The 27,082-nt window shown below is 46.0% G+C and overlaps 1 protein-coding gene across 1 annotated transcript; it reads left to right on the top strand.

The window, feature by feature from the left end:
* Nucleotides 1-8,706: 8,706 nt before the first annotated feature.
* On the top strand, nucleotides 8,707-26,875 carry LOC119461833 (60S acidic ribosomal protein P1-like). Its single transcript, XM_037723204.2, is given in 6 exon segments — nucleotides 8,707-8,914; nucleotides 9,003-9,063; nucleotides 11,356-11,441; nucleotides 11,443-11,497; nucleotides 22,073-22,132; nucleotides 26,791-26,875. Coding segments are annotated over 6 exon segments (348 nt in total). The 5' UTR covers nucleotides 8,707-8,842; the 3' UTR covers nucleotides 26,805-26,875.
* The last annotated feature ends 207 nt before the right edge of the window (nucleotides 26,876-27,082 follow it).

Here is a 27,082-nt window from a genome sequence, read left to right as displayed (position 1 = left end):
CTACTTCAGTAAATTAAACCAGTTGCCTATTTCCTACAACCGGATATACTCCTCAATGGGCTTGGTGGATTCCTTGCCCAAAAGCTACATCAAGCTGCAACAAGGCTAAAAGCACCAACGGGGAAACGGTTCACAATGTAGAAGTGAAGGTTTCTCAAACGATGCGCCGTGGAGTAATCAGAAGAATCAATATAACAAGCATAGCGGCATGAAAGAAGCAAACGTCATAAGGCTCGTACAAGCGTTTGTCATTAGCCAAATTACGTATGTAGCCGCATACCGTAGATGGTTCGCAGCAGAAAAAAACTAAACTAAAAGGCCTGATCAGGAAAATATACAAACAAGCGCTAGGACTCTTGCAAAGCACAAGTACAGAGAGGCTCCTAGAGCTATAGTTTACTTAACACACTTGAGGAGCTGATAGAGGCGCAGTTACGTACTGCACAATACGAGTGCCTCTCTAAAACCAAGGCTCGTAGATACATCCTAGAGAAACTATAGGCATCAATTATCACACATGATATATGGCACCAAATACGATATTCCACGAGTCATACGGACTAAGCTCACACTGCCACCTGTTGGTTGCACCCCGTACACCACGAAGGAAGAAGGCAAAGCAGAGCAAAAACCATGGTGAAGAGCTTCAGAAACAACAAAGAGGTGGTCTTCGCAGACGCCGCCCGCTACAAACTCAAAGGCTGTTTCATCGCCGCAGTAGTTGACCACAATAAACAATGCAGCACAAGTCTGACAATAAACACGAGACAGATTTAAACAGTGGAAGGGACAGCTATAGCACTGGCCGTAGCACAAACTGGCGCCTATTATATAATCAGTGATTCACAAACAGCAGTACGCAACTCTGCAAACGGCAGAATCTCCCCTGAGGCACTGCGTATTCTCAGAACAGGATAAACAACCCATGACAACAGATAGGTCCACATTCTATAGATTCCAGCCCACACCTCCGACCCCATGGGAGAGGACAACCCTAACGTACATAGCTCGAGGACTCACTTTCCGAGCTACGACAGATCCCTCGTCAGAGTCCCCCGATGTGTGGGAGTTTCTAGATTCAATGATATTACTAAACATTATAAACTGCAGATGTGCATTTACCCACCACCTCACCCAAAACTCATTGGCCTGCAGTCTGTCGAATGGCAACAGTTACAAAGCAATTCGTATAAGTGTCCAGCACTACTACACGACCAGCAATATACACGACCGATAAATACAAAGATTAATGTGATGCACGAGCTATCTTAGAACACATACTATGGGAATGCCAGGGAACACAGTAATAAGAATGCAGCCTCCACCGACATCTCCATTGGCGGGCTCAGCTCAGCCCTGGACTCTGGGCAATCCAACGGGCCGAGGAAGCTGCAAGACCTCCTGGCCGCCCGCGGGAACATGCCGAATATGCAATAAAGTTTTTGTGTCTGTCTGTTTCCGCACGCTCCATTGGGTGAGCACATACAGGCGCTGATTACGCTACAAGGGTTTCATATGCCCTGTCGACGCAACTATCCTCTAACCATTTCCATATATCATGCCGGCAACTTCCGCGCTTACAAAATTTATCGTGTCCGAACCCCCCTACCCCCCCCCCCCCCCCGCCGTTCACTCTATGTTTTGGCGAGCCGCCCCCCTCCCCACCCTCCAATTCATTGAGGCAGCCCTGGATGCTCCCTGGCAGAACCTTCGAAATTGTGATATTTCTTCTCAGTAATTGTCTTTACAGTGGCTGCTAGTGTATGGCTTGGAGACATCAAGTGCTAGCCATGGCTTCGAAATTTTTCGACAATTTTTTACTAACTAAACGTCTTCACAATTGTTAATGCTTATAGCTTGCAGACATCATGTGCTAGCCATCTTGGAGATGTCGAAACTATAACTTGACACAGCGCTAGCTGCTTCTAGCCTGCTGAAGATGTGTCAAGTTAGCTAGTAGCCAATTTGTGCTTCCTGGGCTAGCGCAAATGACGAACTACTCCGTTTTGCGAATCAGCAACCAATGTTTTGGGACGGCTGAGGCGGCGCGTGTCAGTGTGTTTCAATATGTGTCAAATGTGATTTAGTATGTTTTATCTCAATAACAATGTGTAATACATTGAAGCATATTGATTGGACAAAACCGAACTTTGCATGTAGGGTTACCCCCAATAACAGTTGTCAAAACGTCATCCGGAACAGAAAATCAACCCAACCATACAAACTGCTTCGCTGCAAATGAGAAACTTCGCATTGTCGTTGCTCCTGCTTCTTGGACAATAAAATTCGGAACTGTGTTTTGTCTCTTTCACATTCAGGAAGCAGCTCTTTCTAATCGTCTACAGGATCAGGTAATGACAGTTTGTTTGAAATGTGAAAGGTGTCTGCAAGGAACACCTCAAGTAACACAACATCAAGCTTCGTTCAGTATCTCCCCAACCTGATACCACAGTAAAAAAGGTATTTTTTTTTGTTTAATTTAAACCGTGGTCATAGTCTGCACCAAGCCACTCTAGCGTTACAAAATTTTGATTTCAGCTCTAGGGATCTCGCTGACTCATGCACAAGTTCGACATTAAATATCTCGAGAACGTGCAGAGCAACAGCCGCAGTCTGTTTACACTTTCCCAAAACACCGGCGTGGCTCGACACATACACACACGCATTTCCTTCGCACAAACACTTTTTTTTTCCTCATGACCGCGCCGTAATGTTGCAGGGCTAGCTGTGCTTTCGCGACACTCGAACGGTGGAAAAGAATTGCTGGATCCCGATTCGGAGGGTGTCCTTCGGTACCATAGGCATATTTGCCGGAGGGAGGGGGGCAGTTACCCCCCCCCCCCCCCCAATTTTGAAAGCGGGCACTTTTGGCTGCACGCTCGAAAGTCTAACAAAACTACAGCTGAAGCAACATTTTCTTCCTAATAGAGTGCCCACACAAGTAATACTTTCTTTACTGCGTATCCCCTGCTTGGGCAGCGATGATTGTCTTTTGTACCTCCTCAGGACGCACTGTGTAGCAGACGATGCTATTTGAAAAAACAATCCGCTTGCTATATTTATCCTGAGGGCGAGGGGAGGTCCGGATAAAGTATTATATAATCAGCCGTACCCATGCAACGATTGGTGTGCCTTACGGCATTAAATCGTTGGATTGTCAAATGCTGCAACTATTGAATCTCCGTACAGAGATAGCCTACACAGCGTCGCAGTCTAGTACCTTATCACCATAAACAATGTAATCAAACCTCTTACAGGTATAACTGTCAAATTTTATTCTGTAATCATGACTCATCGTAGATATTTTCGGGAAAATGAACTTGGTCGAACTTGCAGAGCCATTTCAATGCCAATAGAACACCGACTTGATTGTTTTTCCAAAGGCATGTGTCACTGCTTACATTGTCGATTTCATTTTCACGCTGTTTCTAAATAAGAGCTATACTATTAATTGTTACCCGCCAGGATCAAGAACAGCAGATATTTCATAATTTCAACAAATGATGGTCACGTTTTGGTGACCTCTACGAAAAATTTTAACTGTGTATAGGTTGCTTATGTGCTCTGAAAACACTCGCTTTCTCCCCATTTTTATGTGTTAAATACACGGCATTTAGTTGGTTTCCCCTCGTATCCTTGTTAAACTATATGGGGCCCGGTGTTTAGATTTAGTCCAAGTATGAAGCAATGTTCTGAGTGACGAGCGTCTATTCTGTGTAGGATTCATTAAAGCCTTTGCAGAAAGTTACTCACTGAAGCCTTCCACGGTGTCACACTGCACGAGATACGGACTTGAAATTCCGTAAAAATTGGGAGAATTTTAAACGCAAGGCGTTGCGAAACATTCATTTTCCTGTTTTAAGTACAAGTGTTGCCGATAATTACTAAACCTTCATTTATCCCATGTGTTTTCATGCATTATACGCAATTCGTAGTTTGTTTCTGCGGTGTCCTCGATGCGCTGAACAAAGTAGTCTTGTTTTATCTTGGAAAAATTAGGGGCATGGTATGGTTCCATGGGTAGGCAATGTTTCAAATAGGTGGGTTAAATGTGCCTTTTCTAGTACAATACGTATGCAACTGGTCCGTAGCGTTATTAGTCTGTTTTATGAGTGATGTAAAACTTAGACGGCTGTGGTGGCGTATTTACGACAACAACTGAGGTCAAATTTTGCGAACATAGGGGGAACAATACGCCAAGTTTACTTGCTATGGTAAATGCGTGTTGATCAAATAAAGCCTAAAAAATTCAGAGCCCTTCCACTGTGCAAAGATGAAAGACCAGCGAAGCTGTTGGTTTTTTTTATTTATATATTTTTTTTAATTTGGTGGTCGTGCTAAATGGTTGAAAAGACACAACACATAACTTTGTTGCGTCGCCGTATGCTGTATGTGTGAGTGAAAGCGAGTTTAGGCGACTAGATTCACACCACCTTGCACCATCGGCTGCAGCACGTTGGGCCGCTGCGCGTTTGGCTTCTCGTCGCTTTCCCATCCATTCGCTCCTTGAAGGCGCGCTCTTCCTCTTCGGAGCGAGCGACACGGGTCTTACCCATATACCAAGTCCAACGGGAAAACTGATGACGTCGCTCAGGAAATGGCTATGTCACGATCGAATGAGACACATATATATATTGGTTGGTAGACTATTACGTTTTATCACTGACATTTCGACACGCATCGTCTACCGTTTGGGCAACAGCGTTCATCGCTCCGGCGCATTGTTTTTGGTTCTTTGGTTCCCACGTGTGGCAAGGGTAGTTCAATGGCGCGTTACAGGTCTCCGAGCTCACAGGGGTATGTGCCATTGAGCTTGGAACCTTTCTGCACTATCACCAGGATCGGCCCACTTTGTTGTTCTACATGTCGTTTTGTCCGCGGGTGCGATCCCCCAGAACCTAGTCATATACAAATTCGCTGTAAAACATTGTAAGCAAGCATTCGAAAGTATCGCGCTGCTGTTATTAGCTAGGTTTGAGAATGTCCCAAGAAATCTTTGTGTTTCAGATATTTTATACTTTGATGGAATAGGCAGCATTTTAAGTACAATGTGCCGTGTAGTTTCCACGTTTCTGGCTTATATAGAAGCGTTAAGAATAATTATTGGGCCTTCATTTTTTTTTTCTTTTTACCGTTTCATACGCCGCACTTAACTAAAGGAGGCAGCTTCTTTATGTTTATATACACGGCATTTAGTTGTTTTCCCCCCGTATCCTTGGTAAACTATGCGGGGCAGGCTGTTTAGATTTAGTCCAAGTACGAAGCAATGTTCTGAGTGATGAGCGATATTTGTCTATTCTGTGTAGGTTCATTTTCATTTTAGTAGGACAAAGTAATGAGTGATGTGTAGGTAAAGTTTGAAATGGATGGGTAATTGGGGCTTTCACAATAAATTGCGTATGCAAGCACTCTAGAGTGTTATAAGCGTATCTAACGAGCGGGGCAGAATTGAGCCCGCTGCTTTCGCAGAAGTATAAAAGCCACCAAGACTAAATTTAGCGAAAATTGGTGGTACGCTATGGAAATCCCTGTGCAAAGCTAAATGCGGTTGGATCAAACACAGCCTTTGCAATAAAATTATTATTCAAGTGTTAGAGCTATGAGCTATGCTTCCCATTGCCACTCATTACTGAGCCGTCGTTTCAAATGCAAAGCATTTACTGGCAAACATTTGTTACTTTGACAGTATCTATCTATCTATCTATCTATCTATCTATCTATCTATCTATCTATCTATCTATCTATCTATCTATCTATCTATCTATCTATCTATCTATCTATCTAGCCGGCCACGTCTTTGTGCTCTCATGGTCATTTCGTTAACTTGGTATGTACCAAAACTGGCATACTGTCACAAGAGTATATGACGAACATAAATGATATGGCATACATGAATATTATGACATGCGTGTCATGTAGGTCATGAAACAGCCGCCTACGTCTTGGTGCTCTCATGGTCGGTTCGTTAACTTGGTAGGTACCAAAATTGGCATAGTATGACAGGAGTGTAGGACGAACCTAAGTGATAGTAAGGTCTTGATGAGGGCTAGTTTGTGCATATTTAGAATTGAGGTTTGAACAGCGCAAATAAAACAAGGACACGAAGAAACAAATACCACAGACAAGCGCTGTCCTCAATTCGAAATAAGTGATAAGTCATGACATAAATGTCATAACATGCATGTCATGTAGGTGATGACAATGACCCAGCAAAAAGATTAACACTTAAAAACTACTGAAATGGGTTCTGACGTGGGTAATAAGTGAAGGAAGCACTAAAGGATAGTGGTAGAAGTCAGAGTCATGAGCATGACTCAGCAAAAATGAGAATGACTCAGCGAATAAAGATTAACTCTCAAAAACCAATGGAATGGGTTCGGATGTGGTACTAAGTGACGGAAAACGCTAAAGCTTGATGGTCGCAGTCATTGTCATGAGCATGACCTTAAGGTCAGGTGTAGCTATAGGGACTACTGAGGACTCATGACATGGATGTCATGACATGTGTGTCATGTAGGTCATGAAAGAGCCGCCTACGTCTTGGTGCTCTCATGGTCGTTTCGTTAACTTGGTAGGGTCCCCGCACACTGCTTCGCATAACATCGATTCCCACAGGGTGTGGGATCTGCCGGCTCCCCCCCCCCCCTATTTTTATACATCATAAGGCGTTCCTAGTTGGTTTCAGTGGTGTCCTCGATGAACTAAACAAGACATTGTTTATATTTGGCAAAAATAAAGGGCACGTTATGGGCATTATGTAGGAAAACCTCAAAGATAGTGGACTGATTATGACACTTGCAGTACATTAGGCACGCAAATGATCCGAAGCTTCATAAATGTGCTGTACGAATAAAACATAATTCATCCCGCTGCCCTGGGAGAACTGTGAACTCAGCCGATATGAAATCTAGCGAAAATTGAGTGGGGAGAAGCAAGGGAGGACACTATGGTAAATGTTATGGCGAAGCAACTTTTTTAAAGCATGCAATATCATTACAAGAAATGGAAACTTTTGTTGCAACTGTTTGATAGAAACAGCTTCGCTGGAAATTGGGTTGCAATTCTCCAAGGTCGTACAGATCTGCTGTTTTTATTTATTGTGGACACTGCAAGTCATTTATATTGATTGCACTTTGTTGTCTATAACCTCGACAACACTATGACCTAAACTAGCGATGCAACAATTCTTTGTTGAATAATGAAAATTGTTTGTTGCAAATGTGCATTGTACTGCTGCTACTGGGCAGTATCAGGGACCTCTGTCAGGCCCTCATTGCCTTTTGTCCCTGCATCATTTCGATATTTTGCATAGTTGTAACAATTCTTCTGGCCCCCATGGTTCACCATAGGTAATTGATAAATATGTCTATGTCTGGTAAATATAAATATAACACGCATATCCAGGCTCTCTCATGTATTGTAATTGAAATTAGCAATATATATATATATATACACACACACACACACACACACACACACATATAGAGAGAGACCCGCCGGGGTGGCTCAGTCAGCTAAGGCGTTGCGCTGCTGAGCACGAGGTCGCGGGATCGAATCCCGGCCCCGGCGGCCGCATTTCGATGGAGGCGAAATGCAAAAACGCCCGTGTGCTTGCGTTGTAGTGCACGTTAAAGAACCCCAGGTGGTCAAAATTACTCCGGAGCCCTCCACTACGGCGTGCCTCATAATCAGAACTGGTTTTAGCACGTAAAACCCCAGAAAGAAGAAGAAACATATATATAGAGAGAATTAATACCCTCCCCCCATGTTGTGGCACCCCGTCATCGCCGTAAATTAAGTTCAGGCGCGCAGGGAATCGCGCTTCACCGTGCAGCGAAACGGAGGAGGACCCCCGGCCGTTTTAACATTTAAAACGCTGTCAGTGCCGCATCAATGTGATTGTAACCTTGAGCAAGACGATCGTCGCTGTACCTTGCAAGCGCGTCAAGCGAGCAGCCTTCGAAGCCGCGCGGTGGATCGCAGCACTGTGCGTCTGAGGCTTTGCTGTGTTCGATTGTATCACGAGTGTTTCTCAAGTCCTATAACCTTGGTGTAATAGAGGACGACGCTGTTTTCGGCGACAGTGACACATAGGCATCAGCAGTGACAACGGATAAACTGAGCACGCACTTGTCCGTTTTTGTGCTTCGTTTATTGAATAATTAATAGGAATATTGTATGTAGAATTATTTCAGCTAACTTCAGAGAAGTGTGTAAATTTGTTTTTAATGTGGAGCCGTAACTGCAAACCTTTCGAGCGAGAGAAATTATCGATTGGGACGAAACAAATACAACAAGAATGACACCAGCTATGGAGTGACCTTTAATTGGAGAGAGACACGCTTCTGTTTCCGCGAATCCAGCTGATAGAGTGAACGTGATCAACACGGCTGAATGAACTGTGAGAACGAACTGCCATTAAGTGTGCCCGCATGCGGCGCCACGCGAGTGGCGTCAAAATTGAAGTTCAAAACGCCCGCGCACTGTCACGTGACACGTTCGTTGGTAAATTTTACTGCAAAATAACAATAATACGTACATGAAAATACAATAAAACTTACCTTGAATATAACTAATTATTTAAATTTAATGATCTCCAAGGTGACAAATAAGATGGCAAAGGGAAAAGTGTGGTGGCTACGGTGGCTAGATGGGTAGTGGTGGCAGCACTGAGCCATTACGATTTTCCGCGGTTTCCGGTAGAGACGAAGCAATTTCCTTTTCTCTTCGGACGCCATCACGGTAGAAGTGCATCGTTCTCCTCCGGGAGCTAAGGCTAATCCAGCAGCGTGCACTAAATATATCTGCCATCAACACCATTTAACAAGCCCATTAGGTCACCATGCCTTCCAACGACGAGCTTGCTTGCGTGTACGGCGCCCTGATTCTCCAAGACGACGAGATCGCCGTCACTGTAAGTAGCGCCGTGCGCGTGCCGGTCGCATGGCTTTTGTTGCAACGTTTGGACAAAATGTGACCCCCCACCCGCTTGTTCCGTCTAGGCTGAGAAGATCAGCACCATCCTGAAGGCTGCAGGCGTCGAGGTCGAGCCGTACTGGCCAGGTAAGTCTCGTCAGCTTCTTAACGCGGATGTCGTTCGCCGGCGTGCAAGCAACGCGCGAGTGCGACGTGCACATACTGCGTCGTGCTGCTAAGCTGCCTGCAAGTATGTATGTGAGTCGCTGCCATGAAACAGTTAAGGCCAAACTGCATATGCGCGAAAATGCACGTGACATAGTCATTATGACTTGGCTGTTCAGCAGGATGTCACCGGTTCGTTTCCCACGTGGTCCGAGTGCGCAAACAGTGAATCACGGCCTGGTTGCGCGTTTGAGAACGTCAGGTGGTCAGAGTGAAATCGTAGACGTAGCCTCTCAACTTGTAGCCGCCGTGTCGCTTTGCGACGTCAGTCGACACTCGATACTGCCATTAGGCGCTTCATTGCATCAATGGTATGGCCTGGCCTTAGTCGTCTATCTTCCTCAAAAGTAGCATTTAAGTGCTGGTGGCAACTCAGCAGTGATGGTTGAATGCATGCTGTGCAAAAAAATCTGAGCAGGGGCTGATTAATTTAAAATCTTCTGACCATTACTACAGCAGTGAAGTTCTTTGTTCCTGCATTGAGCCAAAGTGGTAGTGTATGCATTGCTGAGCAAGTTGAGTGATGAACTGCTGTGATAAGGCTTCAGCGTACACCATGTCCAATTCAAGCAGCACTTTGTGTTTGACTATTGTCTCCCGATTTAGCCACACCAGTGTGTCCTGTTTGCTTAGGCCTGTTGGTGCCAGAGGGAGACTACAGTAATGGTTGCCAGGAAGCAGGCTGGGTGTTGTTCATTGCCCGTCTGTGCCACAATGCCACCAACATACTTATCAGTCTGCTTCGATTCACCTCGCCACGAAAAGTTCAGAATAGTGCAGCTTGGCTTCAGTGTTGCAAACTCAAAACGGGGGTATTCTGCAAGAGTCCACCTAGTAGACTGTCTTGGCTGCTGCTGATTGGCTGGATCTGCACGAGTGTAGAGAAGACACGTGGCCCCCAACCAGTCTTCTCGCTCATACAGCTGCAGCCAATCAGCGGCAGTCGAGATGGACAGTCCACTAGGTTGACTCTTGCAGATTACCCCCCCCCCCCCCCCCCTGATGTTTTCTTTGCCTGATGTGTGCCATCTGTTAAGACGTCTCGAAATACATGTATGGTCAGTATTTGAGGTGTCAACACACCCTACATTGCATAGAGACAGCAGATGTGCATAATATTTGCATATGCCTGTGTGCTGCGTTGTCTGCTGCACTACTGTATACTGCACCTGTATAGTTAAAAAATTTTGTGAACCAGCCCAGCTTTGCTGAGCCTATTGAAGGCAGCGATATGGTAGGGTGCAGCACCTCGTCAACTAGTTCAGGTGGTGCAGGTGAATCGAACAAATCTGTTGTGAGAAGAGTCTGGAAGTTTGGAGCAGTTGATTGCAACGGAGTACCTCGTTCTGGTGTAGAACAATGTCTCCAAATATAGGATTGGAAGACTGAGCTAGGAAGTGAACCCAGTAATTCCATGTGACATGACCCAGACATGTTGCTTGACCATCTCGGATCTTACTCCGAGAAATGTGTTCTCACTCCTATCCTTAGTCATTTACATATCCACATTTGTGGATGTACTGCTTTCCAGTGGAGGCAATCCCTCTTGTTTAATTTAGTTCATAACACCAATTATGCTTTAAATACAATATTCGAAAATAAGGAATGATTTTCGGTAGTCCCTGACATTCATTATATCGATATTACACATAACATCCCTTGTACAATTCAATTCGTAATCTATACACAATGAAATACAACCGATAATATAAAATAGTTTAGCAGAAGGAATGCACCCAATACACTTGAGCAAACAATTATCACCAAATCAATAACCTGATTATCTGAAAGAAAGGTATGCAATGCGTTTTGTGGAAGGCACTGATTGTTTTCATGAGAGCAATCAGTTGTGTCTGGTGATGGTGGCCTTACCCTTTGCAGCGTGTTGCCATAGTATTGCATGTCTAAACCAGCATGACCGCAGAATGGGAAGTAGAAAAAAAAAAGTATAAAGCAATACTCACTGGTGTGAAGTGTTTTTGCCAGCTTGTGATGACAATGAAGCCAGCTCTGGTGGTACTGTTGCCAGGACAAGATATGCAGTTTCATTTTGCCATCTGGTTAAGCATTTACACTTTTTGGTTCCCCTCCCCTTTATTTACTTTTTTTTTTAGAGAGAAGCTTTCCATTAAAATAGAGTAAATACGGTAATGTGGAAATGCTATTTGTTGGCCACCTGTGAGAGTTGGGTCATATTGGTGTTCACCCACGCAGGCCTCTTTGCGAAAGCGCTGGAAGGGCTGGACCTGAAGGGCCTCATCTCCAACGTTGGCTCTGGTGTTGGCGCTGGACCAGCAGCAGCCAGCAGCACCAGCGGCAGCTGCAGCTGCCCCTGCAGCAGGTGGTGGCAAGGCCGGTGAGTGTCGTATTATTGCTGCCATGGTCAAAGCTACGGCTAGTTGGGGTGCAATTGGATGCTAAGGTTTAAATTGCCCTTCTACAACACTGCCCTGTATATTTCTGCACCAGCTCGCCGTGATGTCATGCACTTTGACAGCTCGTGCCTAGCTAATTATTTGGACTTACACAATGGACTCCATCGTATCATAAATGAGCCAAAGAAAACTTGCCAAGTTTAAATAATTGCTGCTGTACCATGTACACCTAACTATGAGAAAGTACTCAAGCTCACGATGGCGTGCTGGCACTAAAGCTTCAGCAGAAAATTTTTTTTTTAATTGAAGTGCTCATTTTCTCTTTAAATAATCCACCTGTTACTGCAAAAATACTTCCTTTTTTAGTTAAATTAAAGTCCTGAAACCCTAGGAAAATGGGCAGCCTCCGTTGCACCCTGAATAATTTATGATAATAAACCCGATGTTTCATGTCCCCAGAGGCGGGTCATGACACCAGGTGGGCACATACAGAACACAGTACAATGTGCCATTTTGGCACTTGCTCCTGCCTCTTCAGTGCTGCTGCTTGTTGGCAGCCTCTTGTGTAGGTGCCACCTGATTATGTGAATTGTCTCCTGCAGCACTTAGGAAGCATGGAGTCTTTCCTGAAAATGCCGGGCTTTGTGTTGCTTCACTGAGTAAGGCAGGGTGCAAAAGAATGACCAAGGTAGCGCGCGGGGGTTTCGCATATACATGAGCACTGCCGAATGCACGAAGCAGAGTATGGTTCCAGGTGAAACTGCGCTATTTTTTTTAGGGATCTTTGTTTGGTACATGCACGTCGTATACTGAAAATGAGTGTGGTGGTGAGCAGACGACGCAGCACAGATAAACACGTTTCGAGCCTTCCTATTGGTCAAGGCGTTCTTCCAGGGTGCTGCAAATGGCTTGCGAGATAGTGTGCAGGGGCGCCATTTTGATACAAATGCAAATTCCTGCCCCAAAGACAGAAAATGACCAAAATTACACCACGCTGTGTGCTTCGGCATGTGTGCTCCTGCAGTGGCCGCAAACGGCGCGCGGATTCGTTCTCCAAAATAGAGTGCAGCTGTTAATGTTCTGCACACTGCGCAAAAACGCCCGTGTGCTTGCATTGTAATGCAAAGCTGTCTAGGATGAAGAGTACCATTGCATCGCGATAGGTGGCGACAAAGCAAAAAAATAATCGGGATGTGCGCGCGGTAGTGAAAAAAGCGTGCGTCTCGGATGAAGACATGCGCTGTGACGGAAGTGCCTTCACCGCTGAGAGCACTAATCATATTACGAGAATTGCAGCTCCCGCACTACTTTTGTGCAAAATAGAAACATGATTCTGCTGATTCATTCTGTAAAGGCGTGTTAACGTAGAATGCATTTGTTTTCTTGATACCCTCGATAATTTGACATTGGGTTAAATCGATTATTTTTTGGTCCCGCGTAATCCGAATTGACGAGGTTTTACTATTGCAGTGCCATTCTTGAACGCCGACGGCTGCCACTTGTTAGACGCAGTTAAGGGGGGACCCGGGTCTTTGGGACCGAAAATCGGCCCAAAATTCGAATTTTTTATTTCTCCATTTCCGCGCTCCTGATGCGTTTCCGCACCTATCTCCGAAATCTGGTTACAAAATAGCGCGTATTTCTTCCGTTAACGTGACCTAAAGATGCGAGTCTGCAAGCGTTTCCCTTTAAATTGGGGAGAAATCGCACCCGATTTTCTTCGCGCATAACTCGATAACTACGCGCCCTGGCAGCGCCATTTTGGTATCGTTCGAAAGCTGACGTTTCTGGCTTTGTTTATTCGTCGGTCGGCAACATTGCCGGCTGAGCGGTCACGAAGAAAACAGCAGCAAAAGAAATGCGCCGCGCATGCCACTATTGGCCAGTTTCAACACGTGACCATGATGGCGAGTGCTGATTGGCTCCAAGAACCACGCGCGAGTCAACGACGAAAACAGCCGCCATTTTGTCGTGGTCTCGGAAGCCTCGCAAGTGCGACGTTAGATATGCCTGGAGGTCCGACTAAGTTTCGTTCCGTGAATCGTTACGGGCGGAAACGCGCAAGAAGTAAGAAAATTCCGAAAACGATTCCGTCAGCGCAGGATACCCAGCAGCTCGCTGCTGAAATTGTGCCGCCGCCGAACGTCGTACCGCCGCCGAATGTCGATGCCTCAACTGCTCTGCCGGATCACGCATCTCCACACGCCGGTTCCACTCGCGTAAGAATTGACACGCCTGTCGTAACTGAAGAGGAAGTGAATGAGATAAGAGCGCGCGAGCAAGCTACGCTCGACAAGATAGCATCGACGCCGGCCACGGAGCGAAAGATTCGGCGGTTTGAAGATCCGACCACCGATAGTGCAACAGCCTCGGTCACGGAGCCCGCTGCACCGTACATCATCGTCGAACTTGCCGCAGTGAACAATCTTATCAGCGTTCTCTCGTGCAATACTTGCGGTGGTTCTGCGAAGTTAGTGCGGAGTGATCAAGATTACGGTCTTGCAACAAAACTGACTGTGGTTTGCGAGATCTGCGGTGAAGTCGCGTCAGGATGGAGCTCGCCGAGAATTGAGGGCCCGAAAACGTGCAATCCCTTTGAAGTAAACATACTCGCAATGCGTGCTATGTTGTCGACTGGCAACGGCCAAACGGCCATGAATGATATATTTGCGGCTATGGGTTTGTCCCGTCGGGGAATGCATAAAAAAACATTTCAGCAGCACTTGAAAAAAACGCTGAAGCCTGCTGCCACGCAAGCGGCTGAGATCGCGATGAAAGAGTGCGCGATAGAAGCGGCGAAAATTTATGACGATTTGTGCTTTGGGCACAAGAAAAACATCGCCATATGCTACGATGGCACGTGGATGACACGGGGACATTCGTCACACATAGGAGTTGGTGCAGTGGTTGAACTTTTCACTGGGTATGTGTTAGACTACCAAGTCTTGTCAAACTTTTGTTTGGGCTGCGAAGTTGCCCCAAAGCCCGGCACCGAGGGCTATGAAGCCTGGAAAGAAAGGCACCAATGCCAAAAAAACTCGGAAAGCAAGTCTGGGCAGATGGAGGTGGAGGCAGGCCTCATTTTGTTTCAGAGATCCCTGCGGAAACATAACCTCCGCTACACAACCATCTTGTGCGACGGTGACAGTCGTACTTTTGAGGCCATAAAGCAAGCCAGGACATATGGCTTTGTTGAAGTGCAAAAGGAGGACTGCGTCAACCATGTCCAGAAAAGAATGGGTACTGCACTTCGGAACTTGGTGAAAAATCACAAGACTGAAGATGGGCGAAGCCTTGGAGGAAAAGGCAGGTTGACGGCTGACCTGATAAAGAAACTGAGCCTGTATTACGGCCGTGCTCTCAAATCGCATGAAGGCGATGTGGATGCCATGCAGCGAGCTGTGATGGCAACTTACCATCACTTCGCATCCACAGACAAGTGCCCTAACCACAGCCTCTGCCCAAATGGTGAGCAGTCGTGGTGCCGGCACAATGCTGCTACAGCCAAAGGAGAACCTGTGCCAAAACACGGGTACAACTTGCCCAAGGAAGTAACTGAAGCACTACTGCCTGTCTACAAGCGCCTCTCTAATAGAAGCCTGCTGGAAAGGTGCCAACGAGGGAAAACTCAGAACTCCAATGAGAGTTTTCACTCTGTGATCTGGAGCTTGGTTGCCAAAGAAAAGCATTCGTCACTGTTTGCTGTGGAAGCTGCAGTAGCTGAGGCAGTCTTGCGGTTCAACACTGGCAACCAGCATTCAGCAGCAGCGATCCTAGGGGAACTAAACATGAATTCGCCAAAAACTGGCTCTGACAGAGCAGCAGAAAAGGACTTGCGGCGCAGCCTCATCTCAACGAAGAGGCATGCAGCTTTGGGTGAACTGAAAAAAGGCGTGAAACGAAAACACAAAGACACGATGCACCCAGACTATTCACCTGGTGCCTACTGATGGCTTTTGGTGCAGTTTTCTCAAGCTTTTTTTCAATAAATCAGTTCTGAAATGTTTTTTGTTGTTTTCTCAAAACCACAATTTTGATGATGATGCTGTATTGGAGGTGCAATATCTCTGCTTCTACTTGTGCTATCACTGTAATTTTTTCTTTTTCAGAAAGGTAAGGCTGTATAGAGTGCAAAATTACCAAATGACTTTGTTGCATTCATTAGAAAATTTTTGTTTAATGTTCCTTTTTTAGTGGTAAGATGGATTTCTGTCTATGAAGTTTGCAATGTTCTCATTTGATGTAAAATTGGGTTAGAACACCGTTTTTGCCAATTTGCACTCTTTGTTAGTTCCACATCATTTTCATATGTTAATTTTTATTATGCCATGTATAGTTTAGTAACTAGCTCACCTCCAAGCAAATTATCCAAAAAAGGTGAATTTCCTCACTTTTTAAAAAGTTATTAACTCTGCAAGAAAACTGAATGCATATTTAAAATGAGCACATTGAGATACATAAACTCGGCAACTTTCATCAAAATCGATCAAAAATTAAAAAAAAATTTAAACCGCAGGGTCCCCCCTTAAGAGTGCGCAGGAAGCAGAGTTGAACAGTTAAATGAGTCAACACAATCAGCAGCCGGATCGAGGAAGCTGGTGGGCCCTTGTAGGTTTCTCACAACAGCTCTGGCATTCCCCCCCCCTCCCCTTTTTTTTTTTCATGCAACTCGGTTATACAAATTATCGCTTATAACAAGGGAGTTTTCGTGGTACTTGAATATTGATGTAAGTGGGTTCAACTGTACCACCCGCCCAGGGTTGATTGTGGGTCGGCGGTGAATCAGAAATTGTTACTGCGTCGGTTGGACCGCTTAGTTTGAGAACACTTTTCTGCTGTCATCATGAGTGTGCACGGGAATGTACAGTTCTATCGTAGTGCCACCAATGTTTCCGACTTGACAGGAAAGCATGTGCCATGCCGGCTCAACCCACTCTTCCATATTCTAGTGCGCTATAGTTTTAAAGCGCGCTTCTACGCGCTTTGTGATAATTTATTCTATGGTTGGTCATGGTTTTAAAGTGTGCTGCCATATTCTATGATTTCACTAAAATTCAAATTGGCCTGCTCCAAATTGCTCCAAAATGACTGGGCAGTGGCAGAAACATAAGTGGTACCAGCATTATATTGTGCTTGTTTTGCATTGTGGGTACATGCAGGGACTGCACACTGTAGAAAACTCAAGCTCTGCTTGTAAACTTATATTGAGGCCACAGCAGCAGGAAAAACAGAAATGCACTTGGTTAAAATTAACTAGATGTAGAAAACACTCACATCACCACACTGTAATTAGCAATTAAAAAGAAATGCGTTTGAGGACCTAAATAAAGTTTTTCCAGTACAGTTTGGGGGGGGAGGGGCTATAGAAGTCATTGTTATAATGATGCCAGAAACAAAGAAGGTCTGGGTATAAACTTTAAATCAGTCTTCTGCCTCACTACAGTAACATCCAGGGGTGCAACAGCTGCGCCAATTGTGCTATGTTGATACAATTTTGTATTTTTGCACTGAGCTGCGCCAAAACGCCCCCGACCAGATGTTAAATTTCTCGGTTACGCTAGTTTTAGCGGGAAACAAAGGCCACGTTGGCAACCTGCAGCTTGGACATCGCCATCAAATCCAGTCTGACCCAGGAGCACAGATGAGATCTCAAGTACACTAGCTACTGTATCTAAACACATCCCCAGGCAAGACGTGTTTGGTGGTGGGTGCTGAAGAATATTTTCGCTGGTTGCAGTGCGGCGTGTTGTATATGCAGTAAAATCTCGCAGAGACAAGGAGTGCGCATTGCTTGCAGTAACGAAAGGAGTTTGCCATTGCTGCATTGACTCAACAAGATCCTCGCCGTATCCGTGCATGCTGTCACAAGCGGAGCGGTTACAAATGTTCCACGGGAAACTCGCTTGTACGGTACGGAAAGTGACCCGGCACTGACGGCGTGAGCTTTGTAGGTGATGCAATGCACAAAACTATCAAGGGTACGGTTTCATGCAGCAACAGGCACATCATTAATGAAACTGTGCCAATTTTTGCTGTACACCGCCGAAACGCCAATAGATTGTATGTCACTGCATGTTTCGACTACTGCCGGAACGTTGCGACACATCGCCAGAAGAAAAAAAAGACCGAAAGGAAACCACTCGCGAAGAAATGCATGGGGGGTGTACTTTCCACATGTTTGGCGGAGAAAGTTGCGTGCAGTGCACTGCTGTGACCGTCGATCTGGGTCGTCGTTTGGAGCATCCGTTCAATTTTGCCGGGCACGGCCTAGGTCAACCGTGCACGGCGAAACTGAACGCGCGCTCCGAACAACCATCTCCGATCGCGCCCCTGCCATCTCCTACGCTGCTAATGTGAATTACCGTATATACTACTCGCGTAATGAACACACTTTTTTTCCCAGAAATCCAATGCAAAGTTGGCGGTTGTATTTTTATTATGCGAGGTAAATTTAATGTGTTATGAGTAAGTGGGAACTGCTCCAAATTTGGGATTTCGTGCTCCAAAACGGAGTTGTTTTTTTCCGTAACCTGCTCCAAAAATTGCTTCAAATCCTATTTTTGCTGTCGCACCACTGAACGTCTATCTACTTGACTGTTGCGCTAGATGGTCTGACACGTTGACTTGAAAACTAAGCGCAAATAAATTACTCATCTACTTGACTTGTTGTTTTGTATTTGCCATTCAGCATTGTATGTCACTGGTAGCTTGCAAGCTTTTCTGCACAGTTTCCCAGTTCACTCGTTTTGCCAGCAAGCACAGAGGCACGGATTACCCGAGTGTGGGTTTTTTGAGCATGCAGTGATGCTACCGCTGCGCCGAGAGGCTAACTCTGCTACATTTCGGCAAAATGAGAAATATGCGCCCACTCTCCGCGGAAAGAGTTGCTCGGGCTTTCAACAACGGAACTATGCCCTCAAGCACTGTTTTACCGCACCATCTAAAGTGTCATTGCGTGGACCAGCGGCTGCATTAGTTCCGTGGTGAAACGAGTCAAGGGATCGTACTGCTGTTTTTTCCGTGGGTTGCTGTCTATTCAATACCTTCCATACCGACGCGTGCGGGTTGCTTAGGCAACGGGACAACCTCGCTCTTCAGGCAGCAGCGAGCGATCGCGCTGGCGCCGAAACAGACCCCACACTCCTGTATGACCAATGTAAAACGCTGACTGATACGCGGTGGCCGTGAACAATTTTTCGCAATCAATTTGTCGCCCTACTTTTTCACGACGCAAGAATGGCATACGGCCAATATTTTTTGGTCAACTCTACTATCGCTGCTGGATACTGAGGAAGCGCCGCTGGTTAAGCCTTGCTGTATCATATGCGTCCGTGACTTAAAATTTGCTGCCAGCTGATGAGGTGGTGGGCATGGTCGTCGCAGCGAGATGACCTCCAATATGTTCAGACCAATACAGCCGACGTCCGATTTCCTGGACCCTCAAGGGACCGCAAAAACGTCTGGAAAAACGAATGCACGTGAAAACGCACCTTTTTGGTAGGTATTTTTCGCTGACGGAGAGGGTCACGGTCGGAGTACAAGATTCCCATTGCTATTCAGCCAATGCATCGTTTAGGTGGCTCTGAAAAGAGCCGTTTATTAAAAAAAATACGACGTGGCCGGCGCTACCTCATAGGTCAGCACTTGGGCGCAAAGAAGTCGCTTATTTTCTTTTGCACGGTCCGCTTGCCCGCGATCATGTCTGCCTCAATTTCAGTCAACGTCATGTTGCCGCTGTACACCGATGACAGTGTCATCAGTGACAGTGTCATCAGGCGACTTTCTTCTCCATCGTGAGCCTACGAGGGGGCTTTGTGCGCTTCGACGACGAAGGAGCAGTCTGTGCCATCGCTGTAAACGGCGAATCCGCTCGACGAAAAGCGCAGCACGAAACAGCTAGGAACTCAGTGGATCTAGACACGACCGCAGAGCTGGCAAAACAACACGTGAACGAACACAGTGAGGTTTGGCTTGGCTAAGCTACGGCTGGCAACGGATTGACACGTGCGGTTTCGAGGTTACGGCAGGCGCGGTGCTGCTGGCCACACCTGCGATGCGAGTATGGTGGGTTCGAGGATATGAAAACCAAAATGGCAGCGTCGGTGGTGACTTTGGGTCGGCGGTTAACAGTAAAAAGTCCGGGAAATCGGATGGTGAAGGCTATAAGCGTCCGGAATTTTGGACTTTTTAATACATTGACTCTATGGGGAACTTGACGGTGCCACAGATGAGTCCGGGAAATCAGGCATGTCTGGAATTTCGGGCGTCGACTGTAAACCGCTTTGGTGATAGGGCGTGAGGTCACGGGCTAGACTGGTGGCTGGAAGCAGATATGTGGTCCGCGGGTGACGTGCCGGCAGCTACCGTGAACGCTTTCGCGAAGTTTCTGCACTTACTGGACGGAATGACGAAAGCGCACGTGTAGGCAGAACGCTCCAAACAGAATTCACTGATCGCAGTCTAATCCAACAACATTACATGTGCACAGTCAAAGGTCCCGTGCGTTTATCTGCACTTTGCGGTGGTGTGCGACGCACATTGAGTTGCGCGACAAGCGAACCGCTACGGCAGTGATGACCATTGCAGCATTTCAAGTGCAATCAATGGCCGAATTTTTTCGTGCCATCGTGGCACCCCCTCGTTCCCGATATAGTCAATGCATAAGAACTTATGAAATTTCAGATGCAAAAACCCTTTGCCATCCGATTTTCCGGAATTTTTGCCATGACCGCGGGTCCGAAATGACTTTATCGAAGCCACCACTGCTGCCATTTTTACTATCTCGCTGCCTCGAACAGGCGCTCTTGCACGAAGCTGCTGGCAGCCACAGCCACCACTGCAACAACGCTAGGCCAACCTGCTTCTACGTTTGCTACCAAGGCTTTTGCTTTTCGGTGCCGTGTTTTTCATTGAAAGAATTCGCCGCTGTCAGCAATGGCACTGACTCCACCTTTGTAATCCTCCCCAGTAGCTTCCAATCTCGGAAAGCGTAACGCATGGTATAGTGCCTTGTCTTGAAAGTCAGCTTCACCTCACTACAGCAGTGTTCTGCGGTGAAGCATACGAAAAAGTAAGAGCAATTGTCACGGGACACGGTATGTATTCCTTAATTATACACGCGTGCATCTGCCGTATCCTATCACAGTACGAGCACAATGACACACCTTTAGAGCTATTTCCGATGCACCTGTGGTGATTTGAGCCCCTGAGGGCAGTAAAAGGCATACATTAATTTTTTTTCAGACTGCCCGATTTTTTTGGATGTTTTCGCGGCCCCTAGGTAGTCTGAAAAAGGACTTTGACTGTAGATGATATCAATAAATTGCAGCACAGGAAAAACTATGTAAGCTTTTCATACTGCTGGCGGTAACTTTTTACAAAGGAGTGCTCCAATGCATTTATAGGAGCAAAATCATGCTGAAGGTTGCCAAAGGTTTCTTAATTCTGCACGTAGCCTGTCCGAGTGCTTCTGTGTTTTTCAAGCACATCTTGGGACTAAGGACTGTGATGAAGGAGGGGGGGGGGGGTCATTTTTAGTGTTTGGATTGAATTTATGAACCAGGGGTGACCACTTACTCCTTTCACATGCATTGCAAACTGTAAAAGCCCCCATTTAATTGTTTGCAATCGCTTTCATAAACCTGCTCTGAAAGCCCACGCATTTTTGCCTGCTCGAAAAGGGGATGGGCCAGTAGCATCACCGAGCATGTTATGCTGCTGCTTGATTTGACATTTGTGCAATTTAATGGTCTTTTGCATGGCCATGTGCATTTTGAACATATCCCTGTCTCCCAACATACGCCACACCAGAGCGCTTGTATTTTAAGCCTGCTGGTGCCAGAGGGAGACTACAGCAGCCGGTGGCCAGGAAGCAGGCCGAGTACTTGTGCTCTGTCTGTGCCGCAAATGCCACCAACAGAACACTGTACCTTGCATGTGCCTGTTATGTTTTGCTAATGTATTCATGGCAGTTAAAAAGAAAACGTCCATTTGAGCTCAGTGTATTGTGTTAACTGTCTAAGGGCTTGCTGGTCTGGTTGCAGAGCCTAGTGGACTGAAAGTTCTTTGCTTGTTTCCCTATTACAAGCGCACTTTCAAAGACGATTTGAACCTGCGAGAGCAGTTAGCTCCATTTCCCATGCTCAATAAAGGGAGATTGAGTATGGTATTGGTTTGGGGGAGTTTGCAGTATTAGAGAACTATACTTTTGCGCATGAACTAGGAAACAGTGACAAGAGACTAGACATTCGCAGGCACAGACTCCCAACCGATTTTTCTTTTTTTTTTTTTAGTATGCCAAAATTTTATACACAGATAAGACATGCATACAGTTCGCTCCAACAAATGAGAGCAACAAAGAACCTTTAAACAAATCAGTGGATTGTAAGATAATGGAGCGTGTTGCTGGGTCGGTTGCTTCATGTTGGCTGGAGACGAGTGCAAGTATTTTGCACACAGGGAAGAAGTGCTTGTAAAAACTGACACACATGCGGCACGCACTGTCATGAGAGATTGCGGTAGAGCGAGTTGCTCAACAATCGTTTCTGTCTATGCAGAGGCCAAGAAGGAAGAGAAGAAGGAGGAGTCTGAAGAGGAGGATGACGACATGGGATTCGGTGAGTACTGCAGAGCAGGTGTGGCATGCCTCTATGACAGCAGACACATTGCTGTAGCAAACAGTTGAACCCGGATATCACAAAATGGTTCAATACAGTGCAGTCCACTTATAACGATACCAAGAACAAATAATCCTGTTATAACCGATCTAACCGATTCTATTTGCGCTCAAAAAATACATTGTAGAAAGTAGGCTGTTCAAAATGAAACATTTATTTATACCTCTAAACAGTGTCTCACGCGTTATATGTATTTACTCGCGTAATGAATGCACCCCCAACTTCACTACTGTGTAGTCCCATGATCGAATGATTGTGTTGTAGTTGTCCGGAGAGACTAGAATTCCTTACTCTGGCGCATGTGTTTAACTGGCAGCTCAACAATATTGTTGACCTAACAAAAGCATCTGAAAAAACTAGCCAAATCGAAATATGTGCTTTTCAATTTACTTTCTTTATGTACAGTCTGTTTCACACTTAAGGAAATACTCTGAGTGCCTTGCAAGGCGCTCCGAATTTTCCCTTAAGTGTGAAACGGACGGTACTTGCTCCACAGTGGTAATCAATAAAATGTCAAACGTGAGCAGTAGCAGATGTCACAAAACCTGAAGGCTTCGTAGTTTTCTTGGCGCACGTGGGGGTCATATTCTCGTTAATGCAAGTAATTTTTTTTCTTTTTAAGCAAGCTCTTAATTCTTGACATCATGAAAGTGCAGCTCAAGAACACACATTAACCTTGCCAAAGCCTTGCCAGTTTTGGGCCTTACATTTACCCGTCATCACCTGGTCAACAGTAATTTTGACCTACTGTATCTCGCTTAGTTTTTAGAGAAACTGTATATTTTAATTGGTATGTATTTAAGCAAAGCAAAGAACTGAAGCAATAAAGCCATTCTAGGTCAAGTATCTTGTCAGTTAAAGGGTTAAATTAAGTGCACATGATCGCTCTGCAATAGCCACTGCCCGTCGCTGTGCTGGAAATACTTAATGATGCCACGTTAAAAATTCCAAGATCACGTAAACAAGATTGTGCAGCAAACTTCTGTAGGCCGCACATCCACGCTAGCGGCAAACATGCCGTGGTGGTGCACCTGCAGGGTTTGATGACTGCAAAGCTGACGGCAAAGCCATGACGAGAGAACACTGGCGGTAAGAACAGGCTGCGTGTTATCACGGTAGCTTGAGGCCTGACGGAAAGAGCGACTGTGATGACGCTGTTCTCACGACAATCTTGCCGTCCGTACCAGCGCAAAGCCACCTCGCAGACTCTAGAAAGAAAAAAAAACGGTAACTGGGGGGCTCTCTGCAACAGTTACTTTATGCAGTTTGCAGACTTTACTCTGGCGTAATAGCAGAGAGTGCGCACGCAATGCATAGCCAGGCACGGTGCGACACGGGCGAGTCCACAAGTGAAGGGGCGGCCGGCACTTGGTCGGCATAGTGAGCTTAGTCATGCATAGGGGTGTCGAATTCGCGTGTCTGTTGCTCACTTTTGTGCCCGTCTTTGGGTGTGCTGTGTGCGATGGGCCCCAAGTCGAGTTATACGTCTGCTGCGGGACAGAGTTTATCTGCTCACAAAACTGGAAACATTGATCTGACACTAAACTTTGACATGCCGATGAGCAGGACGGTCGAGGAAAGAGACACCGGCAGTGTGGTTGTCAAAACAACAGGTGGCGAAACGCAGCGTTTCATTGTTGTGATGCTTGAACGGCACACAAGGGGCTGCGAGGACGAGCTGTTGTGGATGACGCGACCAGGGCGACAGGTCTGGTGGTTCCATTGCAGAGTGAAGTGCAATAACAATGCTGTTAGGGTTTGCAAATACTATACGTGCATTTTTATCGTAAAGATAAGTTATCTAATGCATTTTTTCAAATCATTACCAGATTAGTTTACAATTTTTGCTGTTTCGAAAAAGTTCCCATAAAATTTACCCCGCATAATAAACGCACCCCCCAACTTTGCTTTATATTTTTGGGGGGGAGAAAACTGCCTTCATTACGCGAGTATGTACGGTGGTCGGAAATCTGTTGCACGAACACTGGCAGCAATAATTTAGCGTGCATGAACTCGGTGTGCGACTTGACCGAGAACAGTGCACTTAGTGTGAGCATCAAGGTTGTTAAAGATGAGCCGTGGTCGATCTCATCATCACTGCCACTGCTGTCGTTGCCTCGGTCACACAACACCGCCGTCGGAGATCTTTTCACAGAACAAGGCAGCACTATCTGCCCTCAGAAACTCCTCCATCGAAGCGCCGTCAGTAGCAGCATGATCCCAGAGCTCTGTCAGCGGCATCCACCGTGTTGGTTTCACCCTGGTGCACAGTCCGCCTCTTGTGATGATTGGCATGGTGACTGGCTCCACCTTCACGATCGCGGCGCACCCAGTTTTCAGAATCTTCTATATCGCCTGCACAAGCTTGTACTTGAAGTCTTGCTAAAATTTGCAGTTTCGTCTCAAGCGACACAGCTTCGCGTTTTTTTTTTTTTTTTTTTTTTTTTTTTTTGTGCGCCAGCTTCTACTAACTGCGCTGTCCGGCTTCCGCGGCGCATTGCCGGGCTTGCCGAGCGAGAGAAATTGCAGAAAAAGCCGTAGCCGCTTTTAAGTTCCCCCCTCATTTTTTCTGGATGTATTGTTACGTATGGGTTTTGTTCTCACAGCCTTAATGCAAAAGTTGGGTAATTCCCGTGAAATCTGTCACCATCCAATTCAAGACGTCTCACATTACATCATTGACGGCTGCAGAACTCGCAGCCATCCGTGCTGCTCTGGAATTTATTGGTCCCAAATCATCACAGTCATGGTCCATCTTTTGTGACTCGAAGGCAGCTCTCCAGTGCCTGCTGTCCCCTTTCACCCACGGACCTAACGCACAATTAGTTGCAGACATCGGACTACTTCACCATCACGCAACTGACAAGGGGCACAACATTATCTACCAGTGGATACCGGGTCACTGCGGAATTTCGGGAAATCACAGTGCGGATGACGCTGCCCGATCGGCCCACGATGGTGCTCCTATTGTATCGGTATCACTGTCGAGAACAGACGCAGCCACAAAACTTCGTTCTCTCACACGCAAGCTTACGCAGACTCTGTGGAACACCAGTGACTTCGGCACTCAAGTCCTTAAGGGCTCTGCTGAAGTTCTTAAGGGCTTGTGAATTGTGTGACCGGCTTTGAACGTTGTAGCACATAGGGTCGCGTTATTGCGCGAATTTTAATTTATTTATTTATTCTTTTTTTTTCTATCACCTTTCATTCCTTTTACCCCTTTCCCCAGTACAGGGTAGCAAGCCGGTATTTTTCACTGGCTAACCTCCTTGTCTTTCTTTCCCTTTCTTTCTCTCTGATACTCTCAAGTCAACTCATCGTATTAACCGATATATCATTTGTGGTATCGTGTAAGTGGACTGCACAGTATATCAGTAATAGGATATAAAATATGCTTAGTTGAAGCTTATCAAATACATTCGCACCTATTGGATTTTCTAGAGATCACGAAAGGCAAGAATTTACTGATGTGCTTCTCCAAGGCCGTGTCGTGACTTTGCAACTGGCTTATGCATAGTGTTGCGCTGCAAAGCACGAGGTCGCGGAATCAAATCCTGGCCGTGGCGGCCGCATTTCGATGGGGGTGAAATGCAAAATCGTCCGTGTCCATTGGAGGCATGTTAACGATCCCCTGGTGGTCAAAATTAATCCGGAATCTCCCACTACAGAATGCCTCATAATCAAATCGTGGTTGTGGCACATAAAGCCCCAGAATTAAACATCTGGACGGGATGTTAGAACTAGGTCGAGAGTATTTGCAAGACTTCGTTGTTGTCGTAGGTTGCGTAATTGGCGGAGGAGTCATTTCAGTGAGCTCAACGAGCCTCCTAAAATGATTGAAAACGACATGCTTTCATTAAGAATTTTGAACGACATGTGGCCAAGGAAGCAGTCATTCCTGTAGAGCTTGGCATGTTCAAAGCTGCGCAAGCAGCTCTACCAACAGCTAGCTGAAAGAAAAAAAAAGACAGCACAGTTAAGTAATGTTTGACCATCATCAACTAAGGGTGAGAAAGTACACAAGCTTCATTCTGAATATGATCAACGGGGAAGAGAGATGTAGGCTTTAGCGTGCACTTGTCTCCCAACATACGCCACGCCAGAGTGCTCACATGCTAAAGAGCCTGCTGGTGCCAGAGGGAGACTACAGTAGCCGGTGGCCAGGAAGCAGGCTGGGCTTTTTACTTGTGGTCCGTCTGTGCCGTGAATCCCACCAACAGTTCGAACACTGCAAAACAGCTGTGGAGCCTTATCCATGTTATGTTGTGTGTGTTGTCAGCATGTAATGGAGGACTTGTTTTTGTCTCAGTTGGTACTCTAGCTAGAACAGTAATTTCTATCTAGTTTGGAATTTGTTTTTAATTAGCATTGTAACAAAATTGCCGAATCAATGTGCCTTGTAATCCTTGCAAGATAGTGGCAACCATTGCATTTCAGTGGCGCACAGAGAATTTGACAGCTGTCCTTGGCAGGCTGTATAGCTATGTCATCAGCTGGGACAGTCTTTAGTTGTGGCATCTTGTCAAGTAATAAAGCAGCCTTTCGTGTTCAAATTTTATTGTGTGGTGTTGACTGGGTCTTTTCAATTCTCTGTCCAGGTCTGTTTGACTGAAGAGGCAGATCCTGTGAAGCTGTTGCGCAGCCTGTGAATAAAGCTCAGATTTACTAGCACTGCTGGTGACTTTTGTGACTGCTTGTGTCTCAAGTTTTGCAGCCTAAATATGTGCCACCCAGCAGCTTTGTACACTAGCTGCATTCGTGACCAAAGCAGTGCATACAACGTGCAACTGAGCAATCGGTGTGCTATGTGGTTTGGTGCAAGGTTGGCGTTGCAGATTAGTCAATCATTGGCACTCTCACGAGGGCCTTCCTCACCTTGATCTGCCCTCA

The sequence above is a fragment of the Dermacentor silvarum genome, chromosome 8, assembly GCF_013339745.2.
Source record: "Dermacentor silvarum isolate Dsil-2018 chromosome 8, BIME_Dsil_1.4, whole genome shotgun sequence".
Lineage (NCBI taxonomy): Eukaryota > Metazoa > Arthropoda > Arachnida > Ixodida > Ixodidae > Dermacentor > Dermacentor silvarum.
Note: the sequence above shows the minus strand (reverse complement) of the source record. Positions and strands in the feature narration are given on the sequence as shown.